Genomic DNA, 16,676 nt, shown 5'->3' on the forward strand with positions numbered 1-16,676 from the left:
CGACGACAGCAACGTGAGTATGGGGGGGTGTCATTAGGGGTCGGCATTAATGCCTGTTCTCCCTCTCTCTGCCCCCAGCACATGGATTACTTGGTTAGGAGTCAGGGTTAACACCCATCTGTCCCTGTCAGCCCCCACATGGATTACAGGGTGTGTGTCTCATCATTAGGGATCCGGGTTAATGCCCATCTGTCCCCCACACTTTTGTGCATGGATTATGGGGTGGGGTGTTAACCCTGAATCCTACTGACAACATCCATCTTCTCTTCCCCCTTCCAGCCCCTGCACATGGATTACATCGTGGCAGCGGCGAATCTCTTTGCCCAGACCTACGGCATTACGGGCACACGGGACGTGGGCGACGTGGCCAAACTGCTGCGCCAGGTGCAGGTGCCCGAGTTCACGCCCAAGTCCGGCGTGCGGATCCACATCTCGGACCAGGAGCTGCAGAACGCCAATGCCTCCGTCGGTATGGGCCTGGGCTGGGGGCCTGTCCCGGCATGCCCTGGGGCACTGCGGCCCGGGCTGGGGGTGGGCGGGCTGTCCAGTGTGCGCTGGGGCACCGCAGCCCAGGCTGGGGGGTGGGGAGGTCTTCTGCTATTGAGGGCTGGCCCCTGGCATGGAGCCCTGGGCTCCTGTTGGTCGCGGGTGTTGTTGCCAGGCACTCATTGGCTCTGCTCTGTCCCCAGACGACAGCCGGCTGGAGGAGCTGAAATCCAGCCTGCCCAGCCCTGAGGGCCTGCAGAGTTTCCGCATGTACCCCATCGACTTCGAGAAGGTGAGCCAGACGGGGTGGGCCCTGGGAGCCGGTGCCAGGATTGCAGGGGGGCGCAGGCTGGGCCCTGGGAGCCGGGGTCGGGGGGTGCAGGCTGGCCCTGGGGGCAGGTGCTGGTCATATGTGGCATTACTCTGCATCTCTTCCCTGGCTGCCACCCAAAGGTGGCTGCATCTCATCACTGCGTGAGCCATCCCCATGCAGAGTTGTATGTGGCTGTTCCCCAGCTCCTGCACCCCAGAGGTGGCTGCATTTCCCTCTGACCCTCTCTCTGGTTCAGGATGACGACACTAATTTCCACATGGATTTCATCGTGGCGGCGTCGAACCTCCGGGCTGAGAACTACGACATCCCGCCCGCCGACCGGCACAAGGTGGGCTGCGGCCTTGGCCGGTTGGGGGGAAGGGGGGCTCGCTGCGGCTTCCCCCCCCCCCCCCCCCCCCGCCAATGCTGATGTCTCTGTCCCTCTCCAGAGCAAGCTGATTGCCGGGAAGATCATCCCGGCCATCGCCACAACGACGGCGGCGGTGGTGGGGTTGGTGTGTCTGGAGCTGTACAAAGTGGTGCAGGGCCACAAGCGGCTGGAGTCCTACAAGAATGGCTTCCTCAACCTGGCCCTGCCTTTCTTTGGCTTCTCCGAGCCCATCGCCTGCCCCCGCAACAAGGTGAGGGCCGCTCCCCTGGGGGCCCCAGCCCTTATCCCATGCCCCCCTTACAACAAGGTGGGTCCCCCCCAATCTGTGCCCCGCCGTGCGCTCACCCGTCTCCTCTCCAATCTCCTCCCCCTGACATACGACAATGAGTGGCTACAGTAGGGGCTGGTTTGGGCTGGGCTGGGCGTTCCTCCCCCCTGCTGTCTCTGACCACTTCTCCTCTTCCCCCCCCCCCCCAAGTACTATGACATCGAGTGGACGCTGTGGGACCGGTTCGAGGTGCAGGGGGTGCAGCCCAGCGGAGAGGAGATGACGCTGCGCCAGTTCCTAGCCTACTTCAAGGTGAAACTTGGGTGGGGGGGTGTCAGAGCGAGTGGGGGGGGGGGTCTGATTTTTTTCCCCCTTCCCCCACCCTGCAGAGTGAGCACTGGCTGGAGATCACCATGTTGGGGGGGGTGGGGAGATGACAGGGGGGGTTTGGGGGGCTGGGCCCTGTCTGACCCCACCCGTCCCCCCACAGAGTGAGCACCGGCTGGAGATCACCATGCTGGGGGGTGGGGAAGCTGATGGAGGAGGGTTTGGGGGGACTGGGCGCTGTCTGAGCCCCCCCATCCCCTCGCAGAATGAGCACCAGCTGGAGATCACCATGCTGGGGGGGGGCAGGAAGCTGATGGAGGAGGGTTTGGGGGGGACTAGATGCTGTCTGACCCCCCCGTCCCCCCGCAGAGTGAGCACCGGCTGGAGATCACCATGCTGTCACAAGGCGTCTCCATGCTCTACTCCTTCTTCATGCCACCCGCCAAGCTGCGTGAGCGCCACGACCAGCCGTACGTACCTGGGGGGGGCCCTCGGGGGGGCAGGGTGGGTGTCCTCCCTCTGGGGCGATTGGGGACTTGGTTTACCTGGTTTGGGGGCTCTCCTCTGTGTCTCAGGGTCTGGGGGGAGCGGGGTGGGGGATTCCCTGCTTTTTAGGGGCTATCCTGGTCCCGGGAGTCTGCCCATTGGCTCCTGGTCTGGGGGAGGGTTCCCACCTCTGCTGGGGGGGGAAGGGGGGTTTCCTACTGGCTCTGCCCTGACCATGCCCTGCCCCCAGGATGACGGAGATTGTGACCAAGGTGTCGAAGAAGAAGATCGGGCGGCACGTCAAGGCCCTGGTCTTCGAGCTCTGCTGCAACGACGACAGCGAGTGCGACATCGAGGTGCCCTATGTCCGCTACACCATCCGCTAGGGGCGGGGCCTCCCCATGCCCCGCCCCCGGGTTCCCTGGGCAGGGCCTCTCCACTCCACGCCCCGCCCCCCCACGGTTAAAGTGATGCAAAACATGGACTAAGGGGGCACCCCCCAGGAATTGGTCTGAGGTTCAGGGCTGGGTGGGGGAGTCCTGCCCCCCTTCCCCGCTGGGAACCCCCCCATGGTCCTGTTCATGTTCTTGAGGCGCTTTAACCCCCCCCCTTACTGTTAGTCGTGTTGTCTTGACTCTGCCCCTGCACACACTCACTTGCTCACTGACTGGGGATGGGGCATCTCCTGCCCTGCGGTGCTGGTTCTGTATGGGGCCGGGGGGGGGGGGGGGATGTGGCAGTGGGGGAACCCTCCCTTTGCTGCTGGAGCCGGTGTCTGTCTGCTGCTTGCCCGGCTGGCGGCAGCGCGGGGCAAGAGTTAGTGCAGAACTGGTGAGAGGAATTACTGAATAAATAGACGTTTGCAAAACCTGCCAGCGCCCCTATGTCTGGTCATTTTGGGGGGGGGTGAGAGACGGGGGGTGGATCCCTGGCATTCCAGGGCTGTCCCCTTGGAAGGGGAGGCCAGGTCCTGGGTGCTGCATGGGAGGGGCTTATGATCCCAGGGGAGGGGACTCCTAGCCTCCCCCCTACAGAGGCAGCCCAGATCACAGCTGTTCCCAATATAGGCAACAGTCTGACAGGTGGTAGCCACTTTCCCCAGGTGGCTTGTCTCCAGTGGGCTGCTGGGGGCTGGTCATTCCCTCTGAGCAGCCCAGCCTATGCCCCCTCAGCCCTCCCCATGTCCTGGTTGGGGGCACCTATGGCCCCTGCTCCTCCTGCTGCTGGGGGGGATGGTGGCCCAAGCTCAGCGCTTCTGTCTTCTACCCCACCCCTGTACCCTCTGCTGCTGCAAGGATTCAAGTAGCAATAAGTTCCCCAGCTCCCATGGCCTGTGTAGTGAGAAAAGCTGTGCTAGGGGAGCCCTGGCCTTCGGCTAACAGCCCCCTGCCCTGTGGGGCTGTGCCATTCCCCTGGAATCTGTTCACTGGGCTGGATTGTACCCTACCTCTGGATTGCACCGGACGCAGACCTATTCAAAAAGCTGGGCAGGGCCATGCCTCAGTTTCCTCTCAGCTGCCTGCCCACTGTGTGTCTGCTCCCTTCCCCCCCCCCCCCCCCCAGGCAGCCAGTAAATGCCTAGCGGGGAGTTCCAGCCAGGCTGTCTCGCCCCCTTGGGGCTAGAGTGTCCCTCACCCCAAACACCACTGCCCTGCTAGCTCCAGGTCTGCCCCCTAATAAACGAGCTGCGGCTGGTAATGAGGAAAGGCAAGCGTTGGGTGCAGGGCTAAACAAGCGCCCCCCTGGGCCGGGCTTGTTCCTAGACCCGGCAGGCCCTAGTGTCCCTCGGGGCTGGGGAGCTCCAGCCCACGAGAGCCAGGTTTTGCCCCCGTTCTTCGCAAACGGCGCCGAGGGGGAAAGGCCCTCGCGTGTCTCCGGGGGGGGCGGCGCTCGCCTGCGGGGGCGTCTGTTGCCTGCCCGGCGGCTCGTCCTCGTGGCCGCGTCTGTGACTCTGCAGGGGAGCCTGGCGCTGGAGCGGGCGGGGCGCAGCTGTGGCCTGGTGGCGTCAGCCCGGGTGCCCGTCTGCCGGGCGGGGCTGGGATTTCCCCTCGGGGCCTGGCTCTCCCAGTGGGTTACCCGGGGTGGTGCTCCTGGGTGGGAGGGGCTCCTGGAGGGGGAGTGCTGGGGGCCGTGTTCCTGTAGTGGGGCAAGGGTTGGGGGGGCAGGAGGAGGGGTTCCCCAAGGGAGGTGCAAGGGGTGGTGTTCCTGGGGGGGAGGGGCTCCTGAAGGTGGGGGTGGGGGAGGGGTGTGAGGGGGATTGGGGGGCGGGGTCTCATTGTCATGGAGCCCGTCGTCCCCAGAGGCAACGTGTTCCACAGCGTTCCATGTATCCCGACCCGGCGGGAAGAGCGGCCATTGGCCCGCTCTACGTGTCAGTCGCGGGCCTGGGCGGGTCTCGGGGGCTCGCCGGGCTGGGGGCGGGGTCAGGGTAGGGGCGGGGCTGCCATGGCTGGGCCGCTGTTCCTATTGGTTGCTTTATGCTGACAGTCAAAGTGATTGGCGCTATTTTGAGCGTTGGGAGCCCCGCCCTGCAGCAGGATTGGGGAGGAAAATGCCTCCCGCCTGCCCCTTGACCGCTGCGCGGTGAGTCTCAGGCCTTGGGGGGACCGTCAATCCTGCCCTCCGACAGCGGTTGGATGGCTTTCTGGCCTAATTCTGTTTCATTGGCCTCTTCGCCTGTCAATCTACCTCTGAAGGGAAGGCTTGTGAGGTCATTGCCCCGCCCTCTAATTATGATTGGGTTAACTCTAAAATAGCACACACTTATTGGTCCTCTTCGCCGTTTGTCAGAGTGTGGGCGGGGCAAAATTCGTTTTGTCCCGTCGTGTGGTGCGATTGGGAGGCCGAAGTTGTCAATCAAAAAGGAGGGGCCGAAAGCCACCTCCAGCCCCGCCCTCCGCGGGGATTGGCTGGATTTTGGGTGCTCTTCCTTTCCATTGGTTGGGCTCGCTTGTCCATCATCCAACAGGCGGGGCTTCGAGGCGTGGCAGCCCTGCCCACCGCCGGGGATTGGCGGTGGCGGGGACTTAAGTCCTCTGCTATTGGTCGGTGGGGGCTGTCCATCGCGCCGGGTAGACGGGGCTATCGTGAGGTGGTTGGAGCGTCCGGGCGGCGGCTCAGCCGGCAGCGGAGGTGGCTGAGAGAGTCCGCGGTGAGTTGGGCCCGGTGCCGGTGGGGTTGCGCGGAAACCGCGCTGCGCCATGGCCGCCTCGGCGCTGGGCGATGGTTGTGGAGGGTGGGGGTCGTTGTGCGCATGCGCCGCTCGCGGGTGGCTGGGGGGGTTGGTCTGTCGGGGGGGGAGGGTCACGCGCCCCGGGGCCGCTTGGCTTGCGGGAGGAAGCGGTAGCGGTAGCCGATTGGTTGGGAGCTGTGGGAGGGGGGCGTGGCCCGGGAGGGGTCGGCGCGCGGCGCCGGGTGCGGGGGGGAGTAGAACTCTGGGTGCGGTCTGGAAGCTTCTCCGCGCATGCGCGGCCGACAGGGCGGTGGGGAGAGCGAGCGCGAGCCATCTCCCTTCCGGGCCGGGGGGGCGGGTCCATGTGGCAGAGGCTGCGGCGGGGGTGAGCTCTGCGTGGGGGAGGGGCCGCTGCGCCCCGGGGCGGGCGCCGGGCCGGGGGGGTGTCTATTTGGGGGGAGCCTGTGGCTGAGTTGCTGGCGGCGGGGGGGTGTCTATATGGGGGGGCGCGGGCGCCGGGCCGGGGGGGTGTCCATATGGGGGGGTTGCTTTGTGGCGGGCGGGGGAGCAGGCCTGTTTCCCCTGAGTCTCCAGCCCAGGGTGTGGGGAGAATCCTGGCTGGCCTGGTGGCTGGGGCCCCCCAGTTCCGGAGTCTAGGGCACAGATGGTCTCCTGGGGCCTGTGGGGTGCGGGCAGGTGCTGCCCTCTGAGTTGTGGGGAAGATCCCAGTCATGTGATCGTTCTCTCGGGTGCCTGGGGTGGGGCAGCCGCGGACACCCTGTACCCGGACACCCACCTACAGCTGCTGTTTGAGCAGCTCACTGGCAGGCCCCTCTAGGCAGCTGGCCTGAGGGAAGGTTTCCGTGGGATAGGCAGGCCCATCCTCGGTGAATCTGAGGGGAGCTCCCGACTCCATCTCGCTGTCTGTTCACACCTAGGTTCCCTCCTTTAGCCTCTGCAGCCTCATCCTCCTGGCCCTTCACTTCCTGGTGTGCACAAAGAGACAGCTCCCGTGCCAAGGAGAGAGGTGGGAGATGCTCCCTGGTGACCTGGGAGAGCCCCCTTCTGGCTATACTCCTGTTCTTGTAGCCCTTTGCTGATTGCCCCTCCAAGCTGGGTGCCGAACCCCCCACGGCTGACCCATGAGTTACCAAACCTCAGTGCTCTGTCAGCCTTTTGTGTAGAGCCACCCTATGCTCAGCTCTGTTCTCTGGGCTGGCTCAGATCGGCTGAACCCCGCTGCCGGGTTCACTGCTCTCCTGGCAGGAGCAGACTCTGCAGGTGTTGTCTACTGCTGCTCTAGCTGGGTTTGGGGGTGAATTTGCCTCTGAGATTACCTGTGCTGTGCTGAACTTGCATTTGTGCCCCGGACTCTGGTGTACTGCTGGGTGGTCCAAGACTAGGAGTAGATAGGGGTTGGGGTAGGAGTCTAGGACCTGCGTTCTAATCCCAGCTCTGCTGCTAACTCCTTTGTACCCTTCTGTGCCTCAGTTTCCCTCCCTGTACAATGAGATGAGTGTGCTCAGATATGGTGAGGATTTAAACCCTATTGATCTTGATGCTTCCAGCTCCTTCTGCCCTGTAAAAATTGCCCTGTCTCCTCCCCACTGAGGCCTAGAAACCTGAATCTCTTTTAAAAAGAAAAGGAGGACTTGTGGCACCTTAGAGACTAACAAATGTATTTGAGCATAAGCTTTCGTGAGCTACAGCTCACTTCATCCGATGAAGTGAGCTGTAGCTCACGAAAGCTTATGCTCAAATAAATTTGTTAGTCTCTAAGGTGCCACAAGTCCTCCTTTTCTTTTTTGCGAATACAGACTAACATGGCTGCTACTCTGAAACCTGAATCTCTTTAGTTTGGGATTTACCAGCTGCTGACAGGATTTGTTCCCTGCTAGCTCAGTTTAATGCACGTAGCAAGGGTCCCCTGGCAGCCCATGGTGGTACTCCTGTTCAGACCTTCCCCTGTGGCAGCGGGTTTACGTTTTACCCTTCGAATGTAAGCAACAGGTTTGAAGCAGACAGAAGGAAGCGCCTCACCTAGCACAGTCACCCTGGGTGGGCGACTTGCTGCCAGGGGATGTTGTGAACACTGGGTTCAAAAAAGAACAAGAGAAGTTCCTGGAGGGTAGGAGTCAGGGACGCAGTCCCGTACTCCGGGTGTCCCTGATCCTCTGACTGCCAGACGCTGGGGCTGGCCACTGGGATGGATCACGCAATAACTGCCCTGTTCTGTTCATTTCCCCTGAAGCTCTGGCACTGGGCACTGTCAGAGACAGGACACTGGGTTTGCTGGGCCATTGGTACAGTATGGCTGTTCTCATGTTCCTGCATCCTGATCCCTTAAGTCCTGAAAGCCCCCCTTTCCATGCCCCCTCACCTTCGGAGCGGTCAGTGTCAGTGGGGCAGTGCATGTAAGCGGCAGGTTGGTTAATTCCATGGCTGCTGGAAATTGCTTGTCTAACTTTTTCCAAGTGCAGGTGGGTGGGTGATCCTGGGAATGCCGCTTCACGCACCACATGTGGGTGTAACTTGCCTGCCTCTGAAACTTCCTGTTGCAGCCCAGTGGCCAAAGTGGTGAATCACCCGGCTGCTGGGCCCCTCCCCTCTTAAAAACACACAAGGGCAGGGTTTGGTGTGGGACAGCCTGGCCTTAGGAAGCCAGCCACCCCACTGAGCAAAGCCAGCTTGGCCCTCAATCCCTACCGCCAGGACTCTGCAAGTGGAGAGTGGAATATAGCTTCACTCAAGTGCTGGGTCCCATTTGTGGTGGCAGTCTGACTGCTTCGGGGAGGCTTAACCCCAGCTGCTCTGGGGTGACTGGGACAGGAATCGTCAAGTTGCTGGCGGAACAGTGTCATTAAATAGTCACAGCAGTACCTAGTGCTGTTCAGCAGCAGATCTCAAAGGGCTTTGCCAGGGAGTCTCCCATATCTGTAGATGAGGAAATTGAGGCACAGAATCAGAGTGACTTCCATGTGGTCACCCTGTGGCAGACAGGAATAGACCCTGGGTCTCTGGAGTTCTATCCCTGACCTCCCCTTCTGTGTCTCACGGCTGCACTGCACAGGCCCCAGCAGGTCAGGGTGGGAGTGGGACATTGTTCTGCCACAGGCCCCACCCCAGAGAGCTGACATCTTAATCAAAGGGTAGGAGAGTAATTGGAGAAACTGAGGCACCAGGGCAAGGATCCTCAACTGCCTAAAATGGGGCTAGATGCCAGCTTCCTTTGGGTTCTGGTGGCTGGCTCAGGGGCCACACGGAGCATGGCAGAGGCAGGGGTGGCTCATGCCCTGGGTTTCCAGGGAGGGGAAGGGCAGAGGCTTGACTGAAGCTGGAAAGTCTAGGGTACGAGTGGGGGGGCTCTGGGCTTGTCTACATGGCGAGATTGACAAGCATCGCTCAGTTCCCTTCCCCAATCGCTTCCTCTAGCATTTCCCCTGGGCTAGCTCACACATCCCCTAGAGCACGCCACATGGCACCGGCTTCCTTGTTCTGGCTGTCAGTGCCTGGGGGGACATCCAGGTCTTGTGCCTGCCTAGCAGATTCCCCTCCATGGAGTCTGCCTCCTGCAGGCTGGGGTCTAGCTTGCTGCCGTAGTGCCCTTGTGACGGGAGTCCCCTCTCCCCCAGGTCAGAGATGGCTGCCATACGGAAGAAACTGGTTATCGTGGGAGATGGCGCCTGTGGCAAGACCTGCCTCCTCATCGTCTTCAGCAAGGATCAGTTCCCAGAGGTCTACGTCCCCACAGTCTTCGAGAACTACGTGGCCGACATAGAGGTGGACAGCAAACAGGTACCATGGCACCACACTGGCTGGGGTGGGACCGTTGCCCTTGCCTCCCTCCACAGGGAGGAGAGCTTAGGGTCTGTCCTGAGGAGGGTGGGAGGTTAGACTGGCTTTGGACCAGCCATGGATGAGGAGGCAATGGCACCCTGCACTCCTCGCCTCTGGCTGCAGGAGACTGCACCCTCCAGAGTTAACAGGAAGGGACTGTGCTGGGGGAGAACTGTCTAGCTTTGATGTACCTGCCTGTAAGCACTGCGCTGTTAACTTCCCCAGGGTTGTTAACTCTGCATATCCACTGCCCCTTCCCTGCACTGCTCACTGATACTGATGGGCCAGGGGATGAACCGCAGCAGGGGGTGCCTTCCCTCTGGATGGGTCTGAACAAACTGACAATGCTGAGGTGGTGCACGGGGGCCTTAGTCTCTGGGCAGGCCACTCGCTGCTGTCCCTGGGAGCCTCGCTGTGGGTAGGGAGACACTGTATGTTTACCACGCCCCCAGCTGTTACTGGAGCCTGGCCCTGCTCAGGGCTGGGACAGATGCAGTGCTTATGAAGCAGTGAGAGAGAGGCAGGCTGTGGACACACACAGTAGTTAGAGTAGAGAAGCGGCCTTTGAAATCCATGTGTATCTCAATGGGCAGGCTAGTGACTGGCTCCCGAAGAACAAGGGCTACAGAGGCCTTGAGGGTGTGTGGAGTGTCTGACCTGGGGGGAGGCCCAGGGTGAGTACTCTGACCCTGGCAGGGTCCCCAGGTGGGAGATGCCAAGGCAGCCCTGCATCTGAGCTGTAGGAAAATCTGGTCTCTCTGGCTCACTTCTGTTCTGAATAAACAGTACTTTGCTGGGGGGAGCTGGCTGGGGCCCGGTAGCATTGTCACTGCCCTGAGAGCACAGGTCGGCAGGTGCTGAACTGATGACGGTGGATTGCTGGTGTCTGCAGCCCAGGCCCTGTCTGGAGCTCCTGCCCTGCATGCTGATGGCTGGAGGCCTGAGACAAAGCTGGGTGCCTGGGTGTGGTGGGAGGAACAGTTGGCTCAGGAACCGTGACAGGGTCTGGTTACCCCAAGCCAGTGACTTTCTAGTGGGAACTGGAACCTGGGATGGCCCATGTCCATATGCCCCAGCAGCAGCCCCTGGGAGCCAGCTACCCATTGCCACCCTTGTCTCATGCAGGTGGAGCTTGCGCTGTGGGACACAGCTGGCCAGGAAGACTACGACCGCCTGAGACCCCTGTCCTACCCTGACACGGACGTCATCCTCATGTGCTTCTCCATCGACAGCCCTGACAGCTTGGGTGAGTGCTGGGCGGCTGGGCGCCCCCTGGACCAGAGGGGGCTGGGCGCTCGGGAGATCCAGCCGGGTCCCCCGTCACCCTGTGGCCACAGCCAGAGCCAGGATCTCAATAGCCAGGTCATACAGCAGCTTGAGTTCGCTACGGGCCCTGAGCTGGCACGTCTGCCCAAGAGGCTCATGGTACTGGATTCTGCTCTAACCACTAGCCTCCACTCCCTTCCCAGTGCATGGGACAGAACTCGGGAGTCCTGGCTCCCAACCCACCTGCTCTAACCCATTAGACCCCACTCCCTTCCCAGTGCCAGGGTAGAGCCCAGGGGTCCATGCTGCCAGCACAGGCCTGGGGGAGCTGGGCATGATCTGGGTGCCCTGATGCTGATCCTGCCCCCTGTGCAGAAAACATCCCGGAGAAGTGGACCCCGGAGGTGAAGCATTTCTGTCCCAATGTGCCCATCATCCTGGTGGGCAACAAGAAGGACCTGCGCAATGATGAGCACACGCGCCGGGAGCTGGCCAAGATGAAGCAGGTGAGCCCCTGTCCTGAAGGAGAGTGCCCCCCTGCTCTGTCCTGGGCACCCTGGGACTGCCCCCACCCTGAAGGAAAGTGCCTCCTTCTGAGATTAATCACTCCTCCCTGATTAATCCTTCAGACCCAGGACAGTGCTGCTGCATGGGCTGGTTGTACTGGGCTCTCAGCCCTGCTCTTACCTGCCAGACCCCAGTCCAGCTGGGGATGGAAGCCAGGAGTCCTGGCTCCCAGACCCCACTGCCCCCAGGATCAGGGAGACCCTTGGCGCTGACCACTTTTGCTGCCCCTGCAGGAGCCAGTGAAGCCGGAGGAGGGCCGGGACATGGCCAACCGGATCAGCGCCTTTGGGTACCTCGAGTGCTCAGCCAAGACAAAGGACGGGGTGCGTGAGGTCTTTGAGATGGCCACGCGGGCTGCCCTGCAGGCCAAGCGTGGGCGCAAGAAGACCTCCTGCCAGCTGCTGTAACTCCCCCTGCTCCCACCAGGCCCTCCCTCTGACCCCCCCTGCTTGGGGGGCAGGGGCTCAGGGCCCCTCATCACAGCCCCATGGCAGAGCTGCCCATCTCCTCTGGCTGTTGGAGCCTCCCACAGCAGGGAGGGGGCGGTTGTGGCACAGCCCCCCTCAATCCCACCCATAGGGCGGCCCCCAGCCTCTCTCCTGGAATGGTTTTGGGGGGGTGGAGTTGTGCCATGGCAGCTCCACTGCCTCCTGGCAGCTCTGCCCCAGCCCTTCCAGTCCCCCACTCAATTGGAGCCTGAAATCACAGGCCTGCCCTGCCCCTTGTGATCCATAACCCCTGCTGGGGGGGCTCAGTTCTGCAGGTGGCAGCCCTCTACTGTGCCTCCCATTGGACATGGGAGGGCTGGATCACAGCATGGTGCCCCTTGCTGGGCTCTGCTTCCAGAGGGGGGGAGTGGGCGCTGCCCCTGCTGTACAGATTTCTTCCTCCTCCTATTTATCTCTTGCCAAGTGGGGGGGGGGGGGCCCTGCCCCAGAGAACTCTATATTTTTATGCAGAGGCGCTGTGGGCTGCTTTGCCCATGGAGGGCACCTGACTCCCTCCAGCCCCCCCCTCGGGTCCCGGGCCCTCCGCATGAGCAAGTGCCACAGGCAGGGTGCTGTGGACGCCTGTCTGCTCTGTACTCCCGGGGACGGTGGTTATTTTCAACTGTACTTGAAAGACAATTCTGTAATAAATTTGTAGCAATGTTTAGTACGGGGGGGGCTCTGCCTGTTTGTGGCTGGGGGGAGTTCCCCATAGCTCTATGCCAGCCCTGGGCTCCCCCAACCACCTATGCCCCCTGGTGCCCTGCTGGGGTCACACCAGCTTGAATCAGTTCTACCCCCTGCCATCAGCTGGAGGGGGGCAACTCTCACTTCACCTCAACTGCCTGCCAGGTCCCTGGGGCTCTATGGCCCTGCCCTAGGCTGCAACCCAACATCCTCCTCTCACTGCTCCCTGGCCCAAGGGAGCAGGCTGCTGCCTATGGGGGAGAAGGGATGCTGGGGGAGCAGGGAAGGGGGGCTGCAGATTCCTGCTCCTGGCAGCAGTACAGCCCTGTAGCCTGTGCCAGGTGCTGTAAGGGCAAGGGGTTCTGCAGGGAGTGTGCTGTGTAATGCAGCCACTTCTGGCCCAGGGCAGGAGGGACACAGCAGCCTATAACACAGCTTGGCTGTGGCTCAGCTGGTGCTGAAAGGCACCCAGCTCTGGTGGGCGGGGGGGGGGGAAGCCTGGGGCATAGCTACACCCAACTGCAGGGGCAGGGCTCATGTGAGGCTGTAAGGGCTGGGCCCCTTACTGATGAGCAATGAATGCGGGGGGGGGGGCTCTGTGGGGGGTTGGTATGGCTGTGTCACTCTCACCCTCACCCTGCCAGGGTCAGGCCTGGAGTACAGGGGACCTGTGAAGTCCTGACCTATACCCCAGGGCTGACCCCCCTCCCCCGCTTCTGCTTTGAAAACAAGTGAGGGAAAAGCTGTGGGGGCTGCCTGAGGGGGGGGCTCTAACCTCACAGATAGGGCTGGGCGCCCCAGAGATTCTCCCAGGCTTGCCCCCTTGCAGCTGGGGTGGGGGTGACTCCCTTGAAGCCTGGAGCACTGTCCCAGGGAGCAAATCCTGAAGGGAGGGTGGCCCTGGGGGGTGTGGTGAGGGGCTAGCCCCACCCCAAGGTGCTACGTGGGGGGTGGTGCCAATCACCACCCTCCTGCAGCCAGCCTGACACCCCCCCCAGTCTCTGGGCATGGGGGGAAGGGGCAGATGGCCCCCAGCAGTCATCTGCTTGCTCCAGTACAGTAGCCTAGCCCCCAAATGCCCCCTCACCTCCCAGGGCAGGGAAGAGGGGGTCTCCAGTGCTGCACTCAGAGGGGTGAGAATGAAGCATCCCCCCAGCCTCTGCTCACAGGAGCTGGGGTCCCCCTGGGTGGCTCCATAGGAGGTACCAGGAAAAGCCAGCCCCCTGGGCTCTATGCGGGCTCTGTGAGAGGCCGGTGCTGCCAGCGCCTCACCAAGAAAACAGGCGGCTGCTTCCCACACCGGGAGTCGAACCCGGGCTGCCGGGATGAAAGCCGGGAATCCTGAGCGGGCCGCTAGACCACGTGGGACAGGCTGCTTGCTGCTCCTGCCTGGCTGGCCACAGGGCCTGGGGACGCCCAGCGCCTCCTGCTGGGCAAGGAGGGCACTGCACCATTAACCCCTCACGCTGACAGGTCCTGGCTGCCACAAGCCCCTTCCCTCTTAGCAGGGACCCCATGTGCTCCCAGGCAGTTAACCCAGAGTCGCTCCGGAGCAAGCCCTGACCCTCTTGGAGAGACAGGGCAAGTCTGCTTGGAACAGCCGAGATCACAAAGCAACAAGAACCCAGGAATCCTGGCTCCTACCCCCTACTCTCACCACCAGATCCCACTGCCCTCCCAGAGCCAGGGAGAGAACCCAGGAGTCCTGGTTCCCAGCCCCCCTGCTCTAACCCCTACACCCCACTCCCTGCCCAGAGCCTGTTGTGTCCTTTCTCCAGGCCAGCTCAGGGTGGCCCTGTCCCCGCTGGGCCCCATGCACACTGGGGGGCAGAAGGCTGGTTTGTGCCCGGGGGCAGGGAAGAGGCAGATTTTCTCTTTAACATTTTCAAGGTGTTTGGCAACTCCCAGTGCTGCCCCGAGCCCCTCCAAACTCACCCCCCAGGCAGAGCACTCCATGCAGCAGGGGGACACAGAGCAGTCTCAGACCCTGCAGCAGGGACGGACTCATGGACACACCAGAGCAGCCATCCCAGTTTATTGACATGGGTGTCAGAGGTTACAATACGCCCAGCCCAGAGTGTGGGGTGCGAAAGCTGCAGGGGGGCGTCAGCTGCGCTACCCCTCTCTGGCCAGCAGCTGGCGCTTTCTCTCCAGCAGCGCCCGATACTGCGCCCGCGTGGCCTGGAGGTCGCTCTGCAGGCTGGCGATCTCCCCGGCCAGGAGAATCCCTGCGGAGAAACCGGGGTCAGGAGAGAGGGGCCGGCTGGCTCGGGGTGGGGGGGGGAAATGCAGCCCGGGGCCTGTCCCCTCTAGGGGGCGCCCTGGACTCACCCTCTTTGAAGCTGCTCTGAGCCTGCCGGAGGCTCTGGGGCACCAGGATCCCGAACCAGGTCAGTGGGTCCCGGGACGAGGCCCCATTCGGGGAATCAGGGGGTTCGGGGGCAGCCTCCAGGGGGGCCCCAGGATTCACTGTTTTCCCTGGGCCCTTTCGCTGCCGCAAGACTAGAGAGACATTCAACAAAAGGGGTCTCAAAACTCCCCCCCAGCTCTGCTGCGCCCCTTACTCCCGACCCGCAGCCCCCTGCTAGCCCAGCCCTGACCCCCCCCCCCAGCTTTGCCGGTGCCCCTCACTCCTGACCCACACCCCCTGCTAGCCCAGCCCTGACTCTCAGCCCCAGCTCTGCCGGTGCCCCTCAATTCTGACCCACAACCCCCTGCTAGCCCAGGCCTGACCCCCAGCCCCAGCTCTGCCGGTGCCCCTCTCTCCCGACCCGCAGCCCCCTGCCAGCCCAGCCCTGGGCTCTCAGTGCAGTTCTTAGTCCATTAGTTCACCTTGGTCTTGGGGCCCGATTTCCTCCACGGCCGGTGACCCCTCAGCAGCCTCTGCAGATGGGTCCCATTCTCCTGGGATGACTTGGAAGGCGACCTGCCCGCTCTCCCCCTCGCTGGAAGGGGGAAACCACACCACTGACCCCCTCTCTCGACCTGGGGAGCGCCCCCTGCAGGTCGTTCACAGCCTGGCCCAGACGGGGAACCCCCACCCGAGCCAGGGCGGGTAAATCTCGGTTTATTGTTTTAAGACCAGGTCGGACAAACCCTTGTCAGGGCTGGTCTGGGGTGACTCAGTCGGGGGCCGGACCTGGCGACCTCCTGGGGGCCTTTCCAGCCCCACATTTCCAGGAGTCTCTGGTTCCGTGAATTACAGATCGTGGGAGGTGTTTCACCATTTCCGTGCCCAGCGTGAAACCAAGGCTGCCGATGCCCCTCACTCCCGACCCACAGCCCCCTGCTAGCCCAGCCCTGCCGGTGCCCCTCACTCCCGACCCGCAGCCCCCTGCTAGCCCAGTCCTGCCCCCCCCCCGCCCTGCCGTTGCCCCTCACTCCCGACCCGCAGCCCACTGCTCTCACCTCGCGTGTACCCTGACCAGCGGCTCCATGCAGGCCCCATACTGCAGGGCAGAGACCGACTTGCAGCCCATGGCGAAGCGGGACCTAGAGAGCGAGAACCAGCCCTGCATAGAGGGACACAAAGGGGGAGAGGTCTCAGGGGCTGCTGGGGGGGGGGACAAGCCCCTCAGGGCTGCACTGCCCCAACCAGACCCCCCCCAGGCTGATGGGGCTGCTGCTTGCCAGGCCAGTGGGTGCAGGAGGGGGTGGGTGAGGCACTGTGGGTGGTGAGAAGGCAGTGTGGGAAAGGGGGGCCCCAGGGGCAATAAGGGGGGGCCCTGAGGGGTGGGAAGGGGGGCTCCAGGGGCAGTGGGGGGCCCATGCAATCCCCCCCCCCCACCTGCTCTACGCGGCGGTTGAATTCGTCCCTCTTGCCCTGCAGCGTCTCCAGCGCCCCCAGCAGGTGGAGCAGCCGCTCGTCCAGCTCCCGGCTCAGCGCCAGCTCGGCCATCGGCCTGGGGCAGAACCGGGTCAGAACCGGAGCCTCGGGCCGGGGATCCGCCCCCCTGGCACCACCCGCCCGCTGGCCCCCCTCGATCCCTCCCCAGGGCACTGCCCTGCGGCCCCCCATACCTGCCCCCAGGCACCGACCCTCCCCGCGCTGGCCCCTCTCGGCCCCCCCCGGTACCGCCCAGGCGCTGCCCCCCCAATACCCGTCCCGAGCCACCGACCCCCCCGCCTGTCCCGCCCCCTGGCGCTGTCCCCACTGCTCCCTCCAGCACCTGCCCCGGGCCGAGCGATCCCGGCTAATCCCCCGACCCTCCCCCTTCGCCTGGGCACATGACGTTAAAAACCAGCCATTCCCGGCTTCCCACTGGGGCGGAGCCTCTCTAACGTTCTCCAATCAGAGCTAAGGTCTTGGGAGGACGCTCCAATCACCCTCCTGGTGAGGCGGAGAGAAGCCGCTGAGTGGACAGAAATTTTTCCCCCCGCAAGACGAA

General features: G+C 63.0%; 3 protein-coding genes across 9 annotated transcripts in view; 2 read left to right on the forward strand and 1 right to left on the reverse strand.

Moving 5' to 3' along the window:
* UBA1 (ubiquitin like modifier activating enzyme 1) overlaps positions 1 to 3,139 on the forward strand; it is a 19,264-nt gene extending 16,125 nt beyond the window's left edge. For both annotated transcript variants that reach the window (XM_038381248.2, XM_038381249.2), the window contains exons 20-26: positions 278 to 469; positions 690 to 778; positions 1,056 to 1,148; positions 1,249 to 1,440; positions 1,669 to 1,770; positions 2,155 to 2,255; positions 2,522 to 3,139. In XM_038381248.2, the coding sequence (XP_038237176.2) occupies positions 278 to 469; positions 690 to 778; positions 1,056 to 1,148; positions 1,249 to 1,440; positions 1,669 to 1,770; positions 2,155 to 2,255; positions 2,522 to 2,657 (905 nt within the window). In that variant the 3' untranslated portion in view covers positions 2,658 to 3,139. The remainder of the gene's footprint in view (positions 1 to 277; positions 470 to 689; positions 779 to 1,055; positions 1,149 to 1,248; positions 1,441 to 1,668; positions 1,771 to 2,154; positions 2,256 to 2,521) is intronic.
* Positions 3,140 to 5,269: 2,130 nt separating this feature from the next.
* LOC119847012 (transforming protein RhoA-like) lies at positions 5,270 to 12,271 on the forward strand. Of its 5 annotated transcripts, none has more exons than XM_043501594.1 (5): positions 5,270 to 5,422; positions 9,081 to 9,238; positions 10,406 to 10,526; positions 10,922 to 11,052; positions 11,347 to 12,271. In XM_043501594.1, the coding sequence occupies exons 2-5, from the start codon at positions 9,083 to 9,085 to the stop codon at positions 11,518 to 11,520; spliced, it is 582 nt and encodes a 193-aa protein (XP_043357529.1). In that variant the 5' UTR covers positions 5,270 to 5,422; positions 9,081 to 9,082; the 3' UTR covers positions 11,521 to 12,271. The 5 variants fall into 5 exon arrangements, with proteins under 5 accessions (XP_043357529.1, XP_038237295.1, XP_038237294.1 ...); XM_038381367.2 differs by having other exon boundaries at positions 5,277 to 5,422; positions 9,076 to 9,238; XM_038381366.2 differs by lacking the exon at positions 5,270 to 5,422 and adding an exon at positions 5,715 to 5,828 and having other exon boundaries at positions 9,076 to 9,238.
* Positions 12,272 to 14,307: 2,036 nt separating this feature from the next.
* On the reverse strand, positions 14,308 to 16,504 carry CCDC115 (coiled-coil domain containing 115). Of its 2 annotated transcripts, none has more exons than XM_038381368.2 (6): positions 16,458 to 16,504; positions 16,076 to 16,190; positions 15,697 to 15,800; positions 15,121 to 15,233; positions 14,620 to 14,790; positions 14,308 to 14,516 (listed from the first exon to the last, which is right to left on the reverse strand). In XM_038381368.2, the coding sequence occupies exons 2-6, from the start codon at positions 16,184 to 16,186 to the stop codon at positions 14,404 to 14,406; spliced, it is 612 nt and encodes a 203-aa protein (XP_038237296.1). In that variant the 5' UTR covers positions 16,187 to 16,190; positions 16,458 to 16,504; the 3' UTR covers positions 14,308 to 14,403. The 2 variants fall into 2 exon arrangements, with proteins under 2 accessions (XP_038237296.1, XP_043357533.1); XM_043501598.1 differs by having other exon boundaries at positions 15,121 to 15,287; positions 16,458 to 16,490.
* Positions 16,505 to 16,676: the final 172 nt, after the last annotated feature.

Source organism: Dermochelys coriacea, chromosome 23 (genome assembly GCF_009764565.3).
Source record: "Dermochelys coriacea isolate rDerCor1 chromosome 23, rDerCor1.pri.v4, whole genome shotgun sequence".
NCBI classification, from domain to species: Eukaryota; Metazoa; Chordata; order Testudines; family Dermochelyidae; genus Dermochelys; species Dermochelys coriacea.

Excerpts from the sequence above, each read along its gene's own strand:
- LOC119847012 (XM_043501593.1), top strand. The coding sequence starts at position 5,735 with ATGCGCGGCCGACAGGGCGGTGGGGAGAGCGAGCGCGAGCCATCTCCC. Across the intron at positions 5,829-9,080 it reads TGGCAGAGGCTGCGGCGGGG|AGATGGCTGCCATACGGAAG; the intron begins GTGAGCTCTGCG and ends CCCCCAGGTCAG. Across the intron at positions 9,239-10,405 it reads TAGAGGTGGACAGCAAACAG|GTGGAGCTTGCGCTGTGGGA; the intron begins GTACCATGGCAC and ends TGTCTCATGCAG.
- CCDC115 (XM_043501598.1), bottom strand. The coding sequence starts at position 16,186 with ATGGCCGAGCTGGCGCTGAGCCGGGAGCTGGACGAGCGGCTGCTCCAC. Across the intron at positions 14,791-15,120 it reads AATCGGGCCCCAAGACCAAG|TCTTGCGGCAGCGAAAGGGC; the intron begins GTGAACTAATGG and ends ATGTCTCTCTAG. Across the intron at positions 14,517-14,619 it reads TCAGAGCAGCTTCAAAGAGG|GGATTCTCCTGGCCGGGGAG; the intron begins GTGAGTCCAGGG and ends GTTTCTCCGCAG.